This window comes from Urocitellus parryii, chromosome 3 (assembly GCF_045843805.1).
Source record: "Urocitellus parryii isolate mUroPar1 chromosome 3, mUroPar1.hap1, whole genome shotgun sequence".
NCBI lineage: Eukaryota > Metazoa > Chordata > Mammalia > Rodentia > Sciuridae > Urocitellus > Urocitellus parryii.
In genome coordinates, this window is record NC_135533.1 from 205,169,051 (window position 1) to 205,188,309 (window position 19,259).

At 53.7% G+C, this 19,259-nt stretch overlaps 1 protein-coding gene across 2 annotated transcripts in view; it reads right to left on the reverse strand.

Moving 5' to 3' along the window:
* Nucleotides 1–18,016, reverse strand: part of Nwd1 (NACHT and WD repeat domain containing 1) — a 61,070-nt gene extending 43,054 nt beyond the window's left edge. For both annotated transcript variants that reach the window (XM_026390044.2, XM_026390045.2), the window contains exons 1-4: nt 17,933–18,016; nt 15,754–15,870; nt 12,840–13,137; nt 6,887–8,159 (exon numbers count right to left, since the gene is read on the reverse strand). In XM_026390044.2, the coding sequence (XP_026245829.2) occupies nt 6,887–8,159; nt 12,840–13,137; nt 15,754–15,870; nt 17,933–18,016 (1,772 nt within the window). The remainder of the gene's footprint in view (nt 1–6,886; nt 8,160–12,839; nt 13,138–15,753; nt 15,871–17,932) is intronic.
* Nucleotides 18,017–19,259: the final 1,243 nt, after the last annotated feature.

Below are 19,259 nucleotides of genomic sequence, written 5' to 3' on the forward strand. Positions count from 1 at the left end.
CTGGGGCCTCTGTTATAAAAGCACTGATCCAGTTCCTGACCCAGTCACCTCTCAAAGCTCCACCTCCTAATCCCATGCCCTGGGGGTAGAACTCCACTGGTGAATTTGGGGGAGACCCAGACATTCGGACCATGCAGCACCCCCAGGTGCAGGGAGCCAGGCAGGAAACACACACCAGGCAGCCGGGCACTGTGGCCCATTCCTGTCGTCCTAGGTACTGAGGAGGCGGGGGCAGGAGGATCAGAGGTTTGAAACCATCGTGGGCAACTTAGTGAGACCCTGTCTCAAAAGAAAGTGTCAAAAAAGGGGCTGAGGGCGGAGCATTTGCTGAGCATACATCAAGCCCCGCATCCAATCCCCAGCAGCACAAAATCAAAAGGAAGCCAACCCACAAAACTATAGAGAGCTTGAGTAGCTCCAGGCACCAGGAGGAGGACGAGGGGAGTCCAGTGAGCAACAGGCCAGGTGAGGGGCAGGGGCCAGGCGCCTGAGCAGAGGGGCCCAGCCGGGCTGGGGTGGGAAGGAGGAGGGCAGGAGCAGGTCTCAGGTCACAGCGCTCCAGGCCAGGGACAAGGCGGCAGAGCTGCAGGATCTTGGGAAGGAGCTTAGATCCTTTTCTAAAAGTACCGGGAGGTCCCCGCGTGCCTCACCAGGGCAGAAGCTGGATCTGGTGGGTGGTTTGAAGTTCTTACTTTTAAGTGGTCAAGTCAAAATGTGCCCATGCGCATTCCCAGCAGCTGGCTGACTGCGGCCTTAAAGTGGGAGGGACCCAGCTGTTGCTGAGTATTAACAAGGAATCACAGATGAAGGGTGAACAGGCACCCACGGCGGGTTTCAGCCACGGAAAGATGCGGGCTACGACCTGGGTGAACCTCGAAAATGCGATGCTGAGTGACAGAAGCCAGAGGCCCAAGGCCACCCGGCACATGATTCCGTTTGTGTGAAATGTCCAGAGCAGGATCCAGACCCAGGACGCAGATCAGGGACTGGGGTTATGGAAAAGCAGAGTGATTACCCAATAGGCGTGGACTTTGTCCTTTTGGGGATGGAATGTTCTGGATCTAGATGGAGGTGGCGGTTGCATGACACCGAATGTGCTCAGAGTCACTGAGGTGTTCACTCTTAATGGTTAATTTTCAGTTATGTGAATTTTTCTTTAATTACAAAAATCAAAACCTTCTTCCCCTCCTGCTAAATCAATGAGGATTCCTGCGTCAGCTCCCTGGACTGGACTGGGATCCAGGCTTCACACTCAGCAGGGCAGGGAATGCAAGGCTCAGCCTGGCCCCGGACTCCCTGCAGCTGCCCTAGGGGGTGTGCACCCCCACATCCATGGCCCCTTGCCCAGGGGAGGGAGCAGGGCACCAGGGGAGTGCGTGCCCTGACCACAGCATTTCTCAGCTCTGCACTGTTGACACTGGGGGCCAGATCACTCTTCAAGATGGACATCCTGTGCTCCATAGGAAGCTTCTGCATGCCTGGCCCCCCCCACCAGGTGCCAGTAGCATGGTAGATACATAGGAAAATAGATAGACAGACAGACAGGAAGATACAATAGTCTACATTTGGGATCCTAAATGTTCCCCCAAGACCCACATGTTAAAGGCATGATGCTTTGGGAAGTGGCGGAACTCTAGAGGAAGGGCCGCTGGGAGGTCCTGGAGTCGCCTGGGCATACGCAGCCCTTCACTCGCCTTCTCCTCCCCGCCACGAGGTGAGCAGCTGTGCTCTGCCTCGTGGGCTGCCTCACCTCAGGCCCAAAGCAACCCAGCCGACTGGTCGTGGACTAGAATTTCCAACGCTCTAAGCCCAAATAAACCTTTCTTCTGTCTTCCATCTTTGAGCACCTCAGGTATTTTGTTACAGTGATGAAAAGCCAACTGACACAGATATATGGAGACTCGGATAAATACAGACAGATAGAATTGCTAGAAAGACTGACAGACGGTCTCTAACATGGTCACTCATGGGTCCCCACTCTCTATACTGACAACATTTGGACTGGACCTTTCTCTGTGATGGGGCTATCCTGTGGATCATAGGATATTTAGCAACATTGCCGGCCTCCACCCACCATGTACCAGGAGTACGATAGACAGACAGGCAGATGGATAGATGGATAGACTGACAGATGGAAGGATGGATGATCAGACAGATGGATAGATGAATAGATAAATAGAGATAGAGATCATAGATGGATAGACTGAGATGGGACACACACACACACACACACACACACACACATACACACACACACTTATATACATATACAAATTCTCTGTGGCGGGGTGTGTTCCAGAGCACTGTAGAATGACGACCAGCATCCCTGGCCTCCTCCTCAAGACTCCGGAGCACCTCCCCCTCTGGGCGTGCAGGACAACTGGAAATGTCTGCACTTTCCCTCTGGTTTGGAGCTACCTCGCATCTGCCTGTGAGCCTCAACCATCCTGCCACACCAACTTCGTGTGAAAACATGACACATTTTCAGGGAACTGCAGGCACCCAAATCATCTCCCTGACAGTCGCCTTTCATATATCACCTCCCCACCAGCCCTGGGAGGGGGATCCTACAGCCCATGAAATGCCTGGCTTTCCTGATTGGACCAGTCGTGGGGCCAAATAGGCCAACTAATTTCTGTCCCCCTTGGATTTTGGCATTGGGACGCAAAGATCAAGCCAGTGAGATGATGTCAGGTCCATGCAGCCACCTGAAGCTCAAGGCAAGTGGAAGTTCCAAGGGAGAGAAAGGAAGATTCTAGAAGAGGAGCCAATGTCCACAGAGGACCCCAAGGGTGAATGGGCAAGAAATTAATACTCATGACTTTCTGGCTTCCCTGGGAGCCCTGCTTCCTCTGTGTAGACTCTCCAGCATGGCCTGAGGGGCACCCTCTACCTGGGAACGTTCCCGTCTTGTCCACTTGTAGAGTTCAGTGCAGCCACGACATCTCCCCCAGCATGGAATCTGGTGTAGCCCTGGGATCAGCTGTAGGTGGCTTTGGATCCCCCGCTTCCCTTGGAATAAAGCCCTGAGTTCTCAACACTGGCATGGAGGGGGGTTCAGTTTCTGGTGAACAAACAAAAAGACCCCCACCGTATCGAGGAACTGTGGCAATGAAGAAAGATCTAGAATAGCAAAGACTGAGCGAGAGAAAACTGCCCCAGGAACCAGCGGAGCCACGCGGTCCAGGCGGTGCACTTGGACGTCTGGCCGGCCAGCCCGGCCCAGCTGCTTTGTTGCTGGGTGTCTCTGCTGACTGGCCTGACCTGGCCTCCAGGGAACGAGCTGGGTGCCCGGGTGCTACTGAGGAGCACCCTCCAACTCCACAGCTCCCCGCCTGGGCTCTCGGAGCAGGGTGACCCAGGGAGCTGCTGGGAGCCACAGCCCTGAGCACCTCGTGGGCAGAGCCACCATCTAAACAGTCCTTCGCACAACGTGGTGACTTGACATGTGTGGGCTGTGGGTCATGGTCACCACAACCAAATAACCAACTCTGGTGGAGCTACCAGTGTGTGTGTGTGAGAGAGAGAGAGAGAGAGAGAGAGAGAGAGACTTAAATTCTGCCCTCAGCAAATTTCAAGTCAACAGCACAGTATCATTGACTGCCGTCACCATGCTGAACATCACAACATCAGATCCTCGTTCTCAGAACTGAGTCTCTCTTTTTTCAATTGAACACAGAGGCGCTCTACCACTGAGTCACAGCCCATCCCTGTTTAGCACGGTTGCAGAGGCTGGCCTCAAACTTGAAATCCTTCTGCCTCAGCCTCCCCAGTAACTGGGATGACAGGCAGGCACCACCACGGCTGGTCTGATCCATCTTAAGTCAGAAAGTCAACACCCTCTGACCAACATCTCATTATTCACCCACGCCCACCCCCGCCAAGCTCCTGGCACCCACCACTCTTCTCTCTGCTTCTTTAAGATTGTTTTTTTTTTTTTTTTCTTTCTCTGACTCTACAAACACATTGGAATTGGACTTTCCTTTTTGCCTGTGGTTGGTTCCGAAGCTACGAGCCTGGAATTAATCTTAGACACCTCCTTGTGGTCGAGTCTTTGGAAAAGAGTGTCTCAAAAGTTTTTTTCTGAAACCTCTCTGCGTACGTCTGCTTCATTACAAAGGGGGACATTGCAAAGTCTCAGCAGGAAAACCAACCAACCAACCCTCCCAAGAAAGGCTGAGCCTCACCCAGGTCTGGCTGGAGTGTCCCCATCTGGCCGCCTGGGAGGCACGAGCCACAGGCTCCCAGCAGAGGTGTGATCCTGGGTTTGCAGCGTGGCCAGAGAGCTCGGGATCAGAGTCTAATTCAATGGCAGACCCCCGGAGGGCGGAAGGCTGACTGCAGATAACAGGTCTGGACTCTTCAAGCAAAGACAGAGGAAGAATGTTCCAGAAGAGAGGCTTCAGCAGACTGAACGTTGGTCTCCTCTAAACGCCATGTTGAAATGCTAACCCAGCGGGAATGAGACTGGAGCCTGGTAGAAAAGACCCCGAGCTCTCTCCCCGCCCTTCTGCCACCTGAGGACACAGGAAGTCGGGGCCCTCACCAGAGCCCGGCCATGCTGGCGGCCTGCCTCAGACTTCCAGCCTCTAGAACAGGGGAAAATGCAACCGTCCCTCAGGACCCACAGTGATGGTGTCCAGACCCCAAGACACCAAAATACGCAGGTGCCCAGTCCCTTCTAGAACAGGGCACAGGTTTGCACAGCCCTCCGTCATCTCCCTTAGTGACTTAGGAAACCTGAGGCCAATGCGCTGTGCTCAGCTGTCACACTGGCCAGGACGTCACAGCAGGACAAGGTCCGCACAGTCGGCAGGACGCGTCCTTCTGAACACCTACAGCCAGCGGTAACCAGAGACACAGAACACGCGGCACAGAGAGCTGGTGGTTCCTTTGTTGGGACAGGCCACTCAGTCTGTGACACTTCAGTAAGCAGCCTGAACAAACCAACAGAGAACAAAGAGTCCCAACAACTAAATGGGATTCTGGGTCAGGGTGGGAGAGGGACAGCAATGAAGGACGTTATGGGGACCTTGGCAAGTTTGGATTGTGAAGTGCGTACTGAACATCATCGGGTCCACATTGATTTCTTAACTTCAGAATGGTCCTGTGGCAATGTGAGATTCCGACTGCTTTTGTTCTTGGGAATTGTGTGAATTATTTAGGAGGAAAATATCGGGGGGGAAATCACATATGTGTGAGTTAATGTGTGAGTGACAGACCGCAGACAGATGACAGATGACAGGAGGATGCTAGAAAGATTGACAGATGATACAGGATGGAAAGATGACAGATAGGTAGGTAGAGGAGGGAAAGATACAGCTTATGTAGCAAATTGATGCAAACCGGTGATTCTGGGGGACTGTTCTTGACCAAGGCCTATTCTGCCTATGGGGACACCTGCCAATGTGCTGGGATACTTTGGGGTGTCACAGCATGTGGTACCACCAGCACCTGGGAGGTTGCTCCGTAAATGCAAGGCACAGGGGAGCCTCCCCTGCAAAGAACCAGGGGCTCCGTGTCAGCAGCACCGAGGCTGAGAAACCTGGTGTCTAGGAATTCTTCACACTATTCTTGTCATCATCGATAAATCTGAAGTTATTTTAAAGTAAAAATTTTACAAAATAAATTCTATAGGCAAATCCGTGGAGACAGGAAGATGAGTGCTGACAGGGACTGGGGAAGGGAAACGGGGAGTGACAGCCAACAGGGACAGGGTGTCCTTTGTGGGTGATGGCAATGTTTTGGTGACATTTGCATAGCATTGGGAATGCGTTAAAAACCACTGAACTGTATTCAATTTCCTGAGTCCAAAGGCACAGCTCGGGAGGAGGATGAGTCCTGGAGTACTGCTCCCCAGCAGGATGAGAACTCTAACAACATTGTGTCGTGTAAATCAGAACAGCTACAAGAGAGGATTTTGAATGTTCTCACCACGAAAAAATGATCAACGTTCGAGATGACGGATAGCCTAAGTATTCTGAGTTGGTCATTTATACATGTAGTGAAAGGTCACACTGAGACCAAAAATGGGTATCATGATTGCCTGTCAATTACAAAATTAATCAAACTTGGGGGTCACTGGGGATTGAACCCAGAAGTGTCCTACCACTGAGCTATATCCCCAGTCCCTCAGCCCGGTTTTTACATTTTATTTTAAGACAGGGTCTCACTCAGTTGCTGAGGCTGGCCTTGAACTTGTGATCTTCCCACCTCAGTCTCCCAAGTTGCTGGACGGCAGGCGGGCCCACCACCCTTGGCTAGAAATTAACTAAAAATTTTTAAAGATTTTTAAAAGAAATAATTTACATTGTGTGAATTGTACTGGGCTGAAGAGTGTCCCCCCAGGATCTGTGCCCACCAAAGCCTGGGAATGTGAGCTGATTTAAAAAAGCCTCGCTGCCCTCTTTGGAGGTAACCAAGACAAAACGACACTGTGCTGAACCAGGGTGGGCCTTAACCCAGGGCGTGGTGTCCGCCCAGGGAGGAGGAGGCTGTGTGGACAGAGACAGAGACTGGAGCGTCCCACCCACAGGCTCGGGAGCCAGGCTCGGCTGCATCACCAGAATCAGGGAAGAAGGCACCCGGCAGGCCCACCCCAGAGCCCCTGGAGGGAACACAGCCCTGCCCACATGGACTTCCAGCCTCCAGAACCGTGGGAGAACGACTCCATCATGCTCAGCCTCCCAGCTGCCACTTCTACAGCAGCCCAAGGCACCAACGATGGATCAGATCTCGATTTTAAAAAGAGCTGCAGGGCTGGGGTGCAGCTCCGGGGCGCAGCATGTGCTGAGCCCGCCCCCCCCAGGCCCTGGGGTCCAGCCCAGCCCCCCGAGACCCCGACCACTCAGTAATAAGACAATAAAGCCACACGGCTGGGCCTTACCGGGAAGACGCGATGTAACCCAGCACGTGGGCCACCAGGAGCTGCCCGTGCGTCTGCTCCAGGCGGGCACAGAGCTGGTGTGTCGCCTCCTCGGCGGTGGAGGCCAAGGGCGCGGGCACGGTGAAGGAGGCCCATTTCCGGGCCTCCTCAAAAGCCAGCCTCAGCCGCCCCGGGTGGCCGCAGTCGGGAAGGCTGGCCCAGAGCAGGTCCCGCTGCGTGGGGCTCAGGGTCCTCCTTGCTGCCACCAACAGGAGCTGGATCATTTCTTGTCCTTGGTTTCCCGAGAGGGGCCTCACCTCCCAGTAGGCCTCGGGGTCCGTGACCGTCCTCCGCACGGTGTCCAGAGCCCCCCGCTGCCCCGAGCAAGCCGAGAGGATGAGGTGCACCTTCGGGGGACACCTGAGAGGCAGCCAGGGGATCCTCCGGGAGCCTGGGACAGAGTCCAGGTCGTCCACCGAGTCCAGCAGCAGCACCAGGGACTCGAAGTTCCTGCGGGAGACGGTGTGGAGGAGGCTGCTCAGGAGCTGGGCCACCCTGGCCTGGGCCTGCAGGACCTGGGGGGGCGGCGGGGGCAGCCCGAAGGCCAGGCACACTTGGAAGCAGAGGCTCTTCAGGAGGCTTCGGGCGTCGGAGCTCATCTGCGACGTCCCCAGCAGCCGCAGGACCGTCACCGTCTTGTGGCCGAGCAGCCCGGGCATCTGCTCGGCCAGCTTGCACACCAGGGCGGACTTCCCGACGCCTGGGGGGCCGAAGAGGACCACGGGGCCGTGGGGCTGGCCGTCGTCCCGTCTGAGCCGCTGGCCGAGCTGAGCCAGCAGCTCCCGGCGGCCACAGAAGGTCCCGGTGGCCTCTGCGCCCTGCCCGAGGTGGTGGCGGATCTCCTGGTAGAGCCAGGCCAGGTCCTGCCGGGACAGCTCCAGCTCCCGGAGATGCTCGAGGACCTGGTGGTCAGCCCTGGCCACAAACTGCTCGCCCAGCTCCCGGAGGTAGCGGGCGTGAGCCTTGTTCTTGGGGTTCACCAGGTCCCGGCTCCACGGCAGGCGGTGGGTCTTGAGGACCCCGGGGTGTGCGTCGGCGACGCGCCCCTTGAGGTCCCTCAGAAGGTTCTGGGCGTCGGTGTCCAGGCAGCCGTCCGCGAGCCGGTCCACCATCTTGAGGGCGCAGTCCTCCAGGATGTGCTTGTTGAGGTCCTGGATCTCCCGAAGGAAGACAGTGGCACCCCGCTCCCCGGCCGCTGAGCCCAGCAGGCCCCGCTCCATCTCCCACTCGATGACTGCAAAGCAGAGGGGGTAGAAAGGCTGGTCAGCACGGTCACCCGCTGGCCCGCAGGGGGTCCCTGGGTCCCGGGTTCAAGTTCAGCATGTGGTGGAGCTACCTGGGCATCTTCCCAAAATCCGCAGGGCTGGACCCGCCTCCAGAAGTTGGCCTGTGGGTCCGCACGTCCAACAAACCTGCAGGTGACCGCCAGTCCAGGACCAGCACCGATTTAGCCACCATGATTAATCAACGGACCTCTGCAGCAGGCAGCGCGTGTGGAAAAGCAGCCCGTCATCAAACAATGCAAAAGTCAGCCCCGAGTCCCCACAGCACCCAGCTATCCAGCAGTTCCACTCCTAGGACTCTGCCCCAAAGAACCGAAAACAGATATTCCACAAACACTCGCACACCCTCAATCACAGCAGCCCAAAGGGGAAGACAGTCTAAACGTACAGCAGTGGATAAAGTGATGTGGTTCAGCCACACGGTGGAATACTGTACAGCCATGAAAAGGGGTGAGGCACTGACACCTGCTGCAAGGCAAAGGAACCCTAGAAACGTGACGCCAGAGGCAGAGGCCACAGGGTGTGTGGTCCCTCTGAGTCCAGGGTCCAGACCTGGCAGACCTATAGAGCTGGAAAGAGGATCAGTGGCTGCCAAGCACAGGGAGAGGGCAGTGGGGAGCGACTGCTAGAGGGGATGGGGTCTCCTTTCAGGGGGATGAAAATATTCTGGCTGCACAACGTTGTGAATGTACTTAATGCCACCAAATCGTTCCCTTTCCAAGGGTGAATGCTAGGCTATGTGAACTCAGATCCAAAAAAAAAAAAAAAAAAAAAATCCAGTGTGTCTGTTTCAGGTGCCTCCTTCACATATTCTATCAACAAACATTGGTTGCGCTTCTACTTGTGCCGGCCTCTGCTCTCCACGCTGGGAACACAGGTCCCTGCCCTGGCAGAGTGGACATTCCCGTCTAAATGAATAAATGGCAGCATGAACGGACAGACAGCTGGTCTTTCCCAACTGAGAAGGACAAGTGGGTATTTGAAGCTACAAGAAAAATGTGTGTGTGTGTGTGTGTGTGTGTGTGTGTGTGCTGCACGTGCATCTGCAAAAGCTGGGAAGCTGGGAGTTTCTAAGGAGACTGGCTTCCGAGGGGAGACAGCAGTTCATTCTGTCCTAAGAGCAAGGATCGGTGCCTTCAAGCATCAAGGGCCAGAGAATAAGTGTCCGAGGCCCTCACAGGCCAGGCGGTCCCGGTCACCACGGCGGACCCAGCTGCCAGGGCACAAGTGCAAACAGACAGCGGGCGGATGAAGGCACCTGGGCAGGCACCAGCAAAGCTGCATTGACAAAACCAGGCAGCTGACGGAGCTGGCCGCAGCCCAGGCTGGGCGACCCCTGCCCCAGGACCCACATTTTCCAGGACCGGGGCCCTCCCTGACTCTCCTTGGAGGCTGTTGTTTTGAAGGAGTCCGACGGGAGGAGTTATTTTTGAAGCTGCTCTGGGCTCAGCGGAGGCTCCCAGTTCTCTGCCACTGAAGGCCCCGGGCCCCTGGGGACCGACCAGGGCAAGTCAGAGTTAAGAGCCGCAGGCAGGGGTCGGCTCAGGGGTGGAGCCTCGCCCAGCGCGAGGAGCACTGGGCTTGATTCTCAGGACCCCATAAAATAGATCAATCCATAAAATACAGTCATTGTGCCCATCGACAACTAAAAAAAAATATTTAAAAAACAGTCAGGAGCCGCCCAGATGTGGCAGATGTGGTGCACACCTGTAATCCCAGCTACCTGGGAGGCTGAGGCCGAAGTCTGAGATCAGCCTCAGCAACTTGGTGAGACCCTATCTTGAAATAAATTTTTTTTTAAAAAAAGGGGGGGCAGGTGATGTGCCTCAGAGGTTAAAAACCCCTGGGTTCACTCCTCAGGACCAAAAAAACAGTAGAAAAAGAAAAGGGAGAAGGCTGGGAATATAGCTGAACCTCCCCCCACCACCACCACCTGGTTCAGTCTCCAATTACACACACACACACACACACACACACACACACACACACACACAATCCTTCTTTGAGAGCCCTCAGGACCCCTGGGCCTCAAGGGAGGAAGGTAGGGATGAAGGCAACTAACTCGGACACTGTGTGGCTTTGGGAAAATCTCTGTACCTCTCTGAGCCTGTTTTCTCCCCTGTAATGTGGATGTACTCGTCCATCCTGATGGGGGCGCTGTTGTGAGACTTTTCTATGGCATAATGCTTGGGAGAAGCCGAGCATTCTACGTGGGAGGGAAAGAAGCCAGTCTCAAAAGGTTAAGATGGTGAGTTTCCATTGTGTACTGTTCAAGTAACACATGAGAGAGATGGTGGTGCATTCCCGGCTGCCCAGAGCTGGGGGTTCAGGGAAACAGAGTGTGGTTATAAACAGGTGGCAGGGGAAAGGCAGCAGAAAAGGGGGTGCAGCAGGAGAGAGAGGGAGAACCCAGACCCTGAATCCCAGCCTGACCTCAGGGGAACAGCAGACCAAGGACATGCTACAAAAGACCTGGCCAGATCTCCTCCAAGGGTCAAGGTTGCCAAGCACGGTGCAGCCTGCAATCCCAGCTCTCAGGAGGCTGAGGCAGGAGGGTCACAAGTTCAAGGCCAGCCCCAGCAATCTAATGAGCCCCTGTCTCCAAATAAAATAAAAAAGGGTCTGGCGTTGTAACTCCGTGGTCGAGCGCTTGCCTAACACGTGTGAGGCCCTGGGTTTGATCCTCAGAACCACACAAAAATAAACACATAAAATAAAGGTAATGTGTCCATCTACAACTAAAAACGAAATCTTTTAAAAAAATGTATTTAAACTAAAACAAAATTTAAAAGCCTGAGGGTGAGACTCAGTGGTGCAGGACTTGCCTAGCGGCATGTGTGAGCCCTGGTTCCATTCCCTGGACTCTGTGAGTGTGGCCGGGGGTGGGGGTGTGGTGTCAAGGTCACCAAGAACAAGGAAAGACTGTGAAACTGTCACAGACCAGTTTTGGCAAATGTACAGTAAAATTATATTTATATAAATTTCTTCTTTCAATATATTTATATGAATCAATATATTTCATGTGGAGAATATAAATTCATGTATTAAATATGTTGATGGTAGAAATGAATATGCTTAATATTTTAGTTAAGAGTCTTCCTTTTTCTGTGCTTTCAACTACCTGAGGTCAATGGTGGTTTGAAACAATTCATGTTTTAAATTGCACACCATTTTGTGTCCTGGGACAAAATCTTGTGTCACCCTGCTCCATCCCTCCCAGCACATGAATCACCCCTTTGTCCAGCGTATCCAGGCTGTATATGCTACCCACCCATGAGTCACAGTAGGCGTCTGGGTTATCAGACGAACACTGGGGTATCACAGTGCGTAAGTTCAAGTAACTTTCATTTTACTTAATAAGGGTCCCTAAGTGCAAACTTTTATTAGAGTCTGTGGTTATAAATGGTTGTATATTGTTCTTTGTTAGTGTTAAGCTATTGCTGTGCCTAAGTTTCAATTAAACTTGATCAGAGATAGGTCTATAAAGGGGAAAACACAGCCTAGGCAGGGCTTGGTGCTACCTGCAGTTTGGAGTGTCTGGAGAGTTGTGGATGTACCCCGTGGGGATGAGCGAGGGCTACTGTGATATAGATTAACCTCCTCAAAGTCCATACACTGACCTCCTGCTAACTCATAGAGAAGAGCCTGTCTCTGTTGGACGGCAGGCGGTGGTGGAAACTTGTCATGTTGTGTTTGTAGAAAAATCTTTCTAGCAGTGAGTGAGGAAGACGGCTGCAGGGAGAGTGAAGGGTGGGGGTGGGTGGCCAGGAGGGCGGGGAGGGCACAGAAGTCCTGTGCAGTGGAGGGATTCCCAGGGACAGGAGCCCTCTCTGGGGAGGTGGAGCCACCACAGGCTGGAGGGCTGGGGGTAAACTCAGTGTTTACCCCTCCTGTGTGTGCCTGGTTCCACCTCAGACCCAGGTGCCAGAAGCCTGGAGAGACACACACACACAGACACACACACACACACATACACACACACACACACACACACAAGGCCAGCTCAGCGCCTCCCAGCAGGGGCTGCTCTTGGGCCACCACAGGGGTCAACTCTTCTAATCTGCCTGAGACTAAGCTAGGTTTTAGCACTCCAAATCTTTTTCTCATTTTTGGTACCAGGGATTGAACCCCGGGGCGCTTAATCACTGAGCCCCATCCCCAGCCCTATTTTCCCTAGTTTGTATTTTATTTAGAGACAGGGTCTCACTGAGTTGCTTAGGGCCTTGCTAAATTGCTGAGGCTGGCTTGGAACTTGGGATCCTCCTGCCGCAGCCTCCTGAGCTGCTAAAATTACAGGCTGCGGCACTACAAACCTTGCATCCTGCGAAGCCCTCCATTCCAGGCGAATTGGGATGGTGGTGACCCTAGAATTCTTCCCCCACCCCATACCAGAGGCCTTTCTGGGAGAAAGGCTGAAGGGTCCAGGGAAATGAGGAGGGTCCCCAGGTCAAGATCACACAGGACGTGTCTGCACTATCTTGCAGCAGTAAAATCCCTTTTCCAGAGCGAGCGTCTGGGAGCTAGGGGGATTGGCACTGACAGCAAGGCTGCATTTGGGGCCCTGGGAGATGCACACTCTGGACACACGGTCCATTTCACATGCACCACGGAGGGGCTCCCTGTAGCCTCACCTGACCGGTGGTGGCGGTGCCACTGCTCCTGGCTGATGAGGCCCCGCCTCCAGGCCTCCTGAGCTCCAGAGCGAAGGACAGAGGTCAGAGTGGCCTCCTCAGGCCCAGGAGCCTCCCTGCCACCTGTCGCCTGCAGGACGTAGGTAGGAGGAACTGAGTTCTCGTCTCTCCGGAAGCGTCGTGCCACCAGCTCCAGGTCATGTGGCCTGGCGGTCAGCTGGGCCCTCAGTGCCTCCCACTCCTTCTCCTCGATCATGGAGGGGACTGGACAGGGGCCATACTGGTCACCTATAAGGGCCTGGCAGAGAAATGGGCAGAGAGGGGAGTACAGCTTCAGATCTCCGAGTGGCACTCAGCTCTGTGCCCAGAGAAGAGCTCCTGAACCCCCTGAGCGTGAACCTGGCGGTAATGCCAAGGTTGAGAATCACTAAGTGCAGGCTGGGCGTGGTGGCACCTGCCTGTCATCCTGGTGGCTCAGGAGGCTGAGGAAGAGGGATGGTGACTTCAAAGCCAGCCTCAGCACAAGTGAGGTGCTAAGCAACTCAGTGAGACCCTGTCTCTAAATAAAACACAGAACAAGGCTGGGGGTGTGGCTCAGTGGTCGTGTGCCCCCAAGTTCAATCCCCAGTACCAAATAAAAAAAAAAAAAAAAACACTCAGGTTGGTGCCAAAGTCTTGAATTTCCTCATGGTAAGATGGAAGCAATCACCCACCCCATTGGGTTGTTCCAGAATATTCCAGGGGTGTGCACCTGGGAAAGCTGGATCAAGGGAATCGGTGATGATGGGACGTTGAAGGGCCTCGGTCCCTTCAACAGTAATGGTCTTGGAGGAACCAGAAAGGTTGGGAAAGTCATCGCCAGTGGACCACAGAGATCAGGGTAAGGAGCCCTGGCTGGCAGGAGGGGAGCAGGGAAATAGGAAGAGCTCCCAGCAGGAGTGACTTGGGGCTCTGGAGACCCTGGAGCTGCTGGTGTCCCACGAGACACCTCTAAAAGGAAGCGCCCTGGGGAGCCGTCCCCTGCTGATGTGCTGCCTAATGGCTTGTTTACCAGCACAGCTGATTTCCATGGAAAGTCCCCCAGATCAGAGCCTTGGAGGACAACAGTGGTGGGCATCTCGGACAGTGGAGGGACGGGGCCGGGTTCAAGAGGGAAGCCAGAGCAAGCATTGGTCACCCGCCCTGGAGCCCTTCTGGAAGGTTCCAGGCTGGCTGGTTAGACCTGGGGAGGCCTGGAGATCATCCTCCCATCTCCCAGCCATCTGGAGGCCACGATGTGCTTTTTGCTGCCTGCAATTTGGATTGCAAAACCTAATTCCTCCTAGAGTTCTTCCCCCCCCCCTCTCCCTCCCTCTCTCTCTCTCTCTCTCTCTCTCTCTCTCTCTCTCTCTCTCCCTTGCTCTCTGTTTTCTGTTTTCAAACATTTCCCCCCACCTTGGAAACTCAACAGCCTGATCACAGAGTTCCTTTGGAAAATTAAATTTTAAAAACCAGAAAAATGATGGTGAAGGGAATTTCTAAGCAGGGCTGTGGAACCTTCCAGATGTTAGAACACATTTTAAAGCAAGACTCGTTCAAATAAATCAGTGCTGATATATGAAGAGAAGAACCCAGAAAAAAAACAGGCTCACACAGGAGCAGCCTACCTACAGTAAAGTATAGTGCAGAAGGCTTCTCCCAGCCGGCCCTGGGTCTGAGTTTGGTTGGTTGGTTGGTCTTGTTCTCGAGGGAGGTCTAATCTATGAGGCAGCACTCTCCAATGGAACTTTCTACAAAGCTGGGAGAATATTAATCTGTGCTGTCCAACATGACAGCCTCTTGTTGCAAGGCGATCCGTGCAAAGGAGGAACTGACATCTTAATTCTATGTGACTTTAATTAGTCTAACTTGCATTGCTCCCGTGATTCTTGACCCTGTGTTGGACCCTGCGATGCTACAGCCAGAGAGACTCTGTCCATTCGTCCCCCACCCCCACCCCAGCAAACAGCTCTCTCTCCTACATTTTTTTTTTTTTAATTTATCTCTGGGAGAGTTTCTTCCCTCTTATCTGGAGCTGCTAAACGCTTCTTCGTGATTTGATGAAGGCGAGTGGGGCAAAGATACTTTATTTTTTTCCTTCTTTGCTAACTAGAATAAGGGTGGACAGACTTTCTCGGAAAGTGCCGCACGGTCGGTGTTCTGCAGCCCAGAGGATCCGGGTCAAGAAGTCCCGGCTCGCTATCATTCAGCCCCAGACTTTATGGAATAGATGGGAGTGGCTGAGGGACCATAAAATGTATTTACGAATACACGCCGTGGGCCAGGTTTGTCCCACAGGCTGTAGTTTGGTAGCCTGGGCTCTAGGGCTTGAAGAGTAAATGTCACACTTCTCAGCGGGATCTGGAACTTGATGTGGCATGAAGCCAAGGTGCTGAGATACCATCCAAGGACCAAGGTTCCCACTGTTCACTGTGACTGGGGGTTGTTTTGATGAACAAGGGGGCACACCTGGGAAGCCACAAGAGAAGGCCAGCCATGGAAGGTCACCTGCCATCTGTGGGTACACGGAGAAAAGAATTCCCCAAACCCTGTGGGTTCCCATTTTCCCTCTGGCTTCCCAGAGTCACACAGACATGAGTGGGGGGAGAGGAGGAGGAAAGTTCCATCAAATTCTAAGATGCTTTCCAGCTTTAACCTTCTCTCCTCCAGCTCCTCTGCTGCTTCATTTGACTAGGAATGCCTCATCCCAGCTAGGGCTGCAGAAAGAATGGCGGGATCCATGGGCCATGTCTGCCCTGGGCAGGCTTTAGGAACAGGTAGGACGGGAGAAATGCCACACGCTTCCCTCCTCTGTTTGCTTTGGCTGGGGATCAGGGCCCACATCCTGGAGATGGAAAAGGCAGTAAGGTCTCCCCCTCCCTCCCGAGGGACTCACAACAAAAGCTGGCCCGATGGACGTCTTGCGACACCGGTCCAGCTCTTCCAAGCAGATTTCGGTGGTCATGTGGTCAGTGGCCTCCGAGTTCTGAATTCCCCACCTCAGATCAACAACCTGGGGATCAGAAGGGTGGGGGTTGTCAGGGAGGTGACGTGATGGGTGAGTTTTTTCCACTCCCTTTGACAAAAGCATAAAGTTCCTTTCAATAATTTTTTTGGGGGGAGGGGGAACCAGGGATTGAACTCAGCTGCACTTTACCACCAAGCCCCATCCCCAGTTCTATTCATTTAGAGGCAGGGTCTCACTGAGTTGCTCAGCACCTTGCTTTTATTGAGGCTGGCTTTAAACTCGTGATCCTCCTGCCTCAGCCTCCCGAGCCACTGGGATGACAGGCGTGGGCCACCGAGCCCAGCTCCTTTTGATAATTTTTGACACTAGGAGGATTTCTGGATTAAAAGAATTTAAAACAAAATCCATAATCTCTGTGTGATCATGAGAAAAACATCAGGTAGACCCAGGTCAGGGGGCAGGGAGTGATCCAGGATGCCCAGCCGGTCCTCTGTGAGACAGCTACGGCCGTGAACAACAAGGAAAGACTGAGGACTGACACAGACCAGGGCAGCCTGCCAGGTGGGACCCTGGGTGGGATCCTCCACCAGAAAGGACTGGCCCCGTGGAATAAGATCTGGAGGTTGCTTAACAGCAACGTACCCATGTGGCTTTTGTAGTTGTAAAAAATGTTACAATTATGGCAAGGCAGTTGTTCCGGGTGGGTGGGGTCTTAACAGTGGGAGAGGCCGTGCAGGGGGACTCTCTGTACTGTCAGGCAAACTTCCTGTCAACCTAAATCCCAAAGTCAAAGATTTACTTGAAAACGACATTTGAAAACCATTTTGAGAAAGGCAACCGGGTGTTTTCAAACTGCTCCTTTTTAAACGAGGATACGTCCATGCTTGCTTCCAGATCCTTCTCTGTAAAGGAGGGTATTTAGTTGGACCGAAATTGGGTGCAGCCAGGTCTCCTTGGCAACCGCATGCTTGCGGTCCATTTCTGAGGGCCAGAGGGAGGCAGGCAGGAGGGTTCAGTTCAAGAGGCAAAGCTGAGCCTGGGGGAGACTGGAATGAGGGGAGAAGAGGGACTCGGGACAGGCCTCTTCTTCCTAACATCTTTAGCTCAGAGAGAAAGAAACGCAGACTCATAACCAACTGCAGCCAGGGGTAAACAGCAATGGGACTGAAGGTGGCCGGAGCGAAACAGGGCAGGATCCTCAGGCTTGGGTGCAGAGAAGGGAAAAGAGTCAGGACGGGCCTTAGGAAGGGCTTTTGCCTGGGACCACTGTCTCCTGACTGCCTTGAGGACACTCACAAGGTCCAGCACTTAGCTCGGGTGTGGGCACCAAACAACCACAGGGGTCTGAGCAGTTTGCTGCCCGCCTGTTTTCCTGTGAGTGCCTCTGACATTGAACTCTCTCTCGCCATCAATGACAGAGCGAGATTCCCAGCATGACTTCTTTCTTAGTACTCTATAAACGGTGCTTCATCTTTTAATCAAACGGGACTTTGATGCCATGAATCGCTGTCGTACCTCCAAGGAGGCAGCCTCAGTCCAGCTGAGACTCCAGACACGGTTCCTGAGTTTCTGCATCAAGAAGTTCAGGAAACCGAATCCCCAGACTGGGATTGGCCCAAGAGCCATAGAAGACCCTGTGTGGGGACCGTGGGGACTGTGCCCAGGGAGCAAAACATCAGTGCTCCAGGAAGAAGAACATCCCACCGCCATCCTCACCCCCAAAACCACACGGCAGTCTTGACCTCCTCCCGAAGCTGCCCCGGGACACGGAGGCCCCCAGGGCAGGACCAAAGCTGACACTTCAATGACATGCTCAAGGTCACACCTCCAGGGAGGCAGTGGTGGGCCCGGGCTCCAAAGCAATCTCTCCTAGCCACGGTGCCATGCCCCCCGCAGGGTCAGCCCCAGGCCCAGGGCTGCTTCGTCACTATCCCAGGGCCCTTTCTGCACAGCCACCTCGCAGGGGGGTTTGCAGGGCCCAGCGCAAAAGCACAGCAGACCTCTTGTTTTAAAATCACTGTGAATTTCAAGACCCAACAAGGAAGGCGTTCAGCCGGCCTGGAGCCCTTCCGGCTAAGGGTTCCCGATGGCTCAAGGCAGCCCTTACCTCGAATGTCAGGCCGTGCTTTTGGCAGAAGGTCTGCACTTGTGGGCAGGCGGCAGACTGCAGGGCCTCCCTCTCTGCATCCATATCTGCAAGGAACGCCGTGAGGCTGTGAGCGCGAAGCAACCAGAACCCTCCCCAAAAAGCTCTGCTTATCGCCTCATGTGTCCCCACCAAGGCCAGAGCCACTTGGAGCAAATCAAAGACTCAGAAACCATCAAGTAAACTCAAGGAAGGGGCTGGGCTGGGGCTCAGGGCAGGGCACTTGCCTGGCACGAGCGAGGCGCTGGGTTCCATCCTCAGCACCACATAAAAATAAATGAATAAAATAAAGGTATTGTGTCCATTTACAACTATAAATACATAAGCAAACCCAGGGAGGCCGGCCATTCTGGTGGCCTGGGACTTTCCCAGGACAGACTATTTAAATCCCGTATCCCAAGAAACCCCTCTGTCCTGGGCCAACCAAGACGATGGGTCACCCACCCTAGATGAGGGTGGCCAGGTAAAACACAGGATGCCTGGCTGGATTTGCATTCTACATACGCTATGGAATACCTCGTTAGCATAAGTATGTCCCATTGCATGCAGTATTTGGGATCTACTTATGCTGAAGGATATTGGTGATCTATCTGACTCGCAAATTGAACTGGACATCCTGGTGGTGTGGGCTATTGTGTTTTGTTTTTCTAAATCTGGCAGCCAGGCCCAGTGTAAGCTTAGACACCAAGACCGTCCCCACCAGTGACTGCACCGTGTAGTCTTGTGCCAAGTGCCAGGCTATCCTCAGTTTCCCTTTCCATGAAATGGGGGTGGGGCCTCTCTTTGCAGGGCTGCAGGCTCCCCAAAGTCAAGGACTCGCCTTGGACATTGCTGAAGTCTCAGCCCCCAACCCAGGAAGTGCAGCTGAATCACTCAATCTCCCAAGTAGCTCGAGTGAAGAAATCTTTGTTTTCTGTGTGGCCAGGGGGTTGTCACTCTGGAATCCATGAGAGGAGTTTCTCAAAACTACTGATGCAAATAAAATAAATCTGTCTAGGGGCCTTAGCATGGTGGCGGACCCTGGTGTCCAGTCTTGGATATGCCTCCTTCCCACCGCATCATCATCCCCATCTGCAATGAAGTAAGGTCACCTCTGCCTTACCGGGCCTCAGGCTATTTAAATGTGTCCATAAAATATTTGTCAGGCAGTTACGTTGCGCCCAGACCCTTGGTAAGCATCAATGGCACAATAGCCAGGGAGAGATATGTAATTAACCTGTGTAGGGTCTCAGGCCTGGCATTCCAGCGACTCAGAGGCTGAGGCAGGAGGATCGCTAGTTCAAAGCCA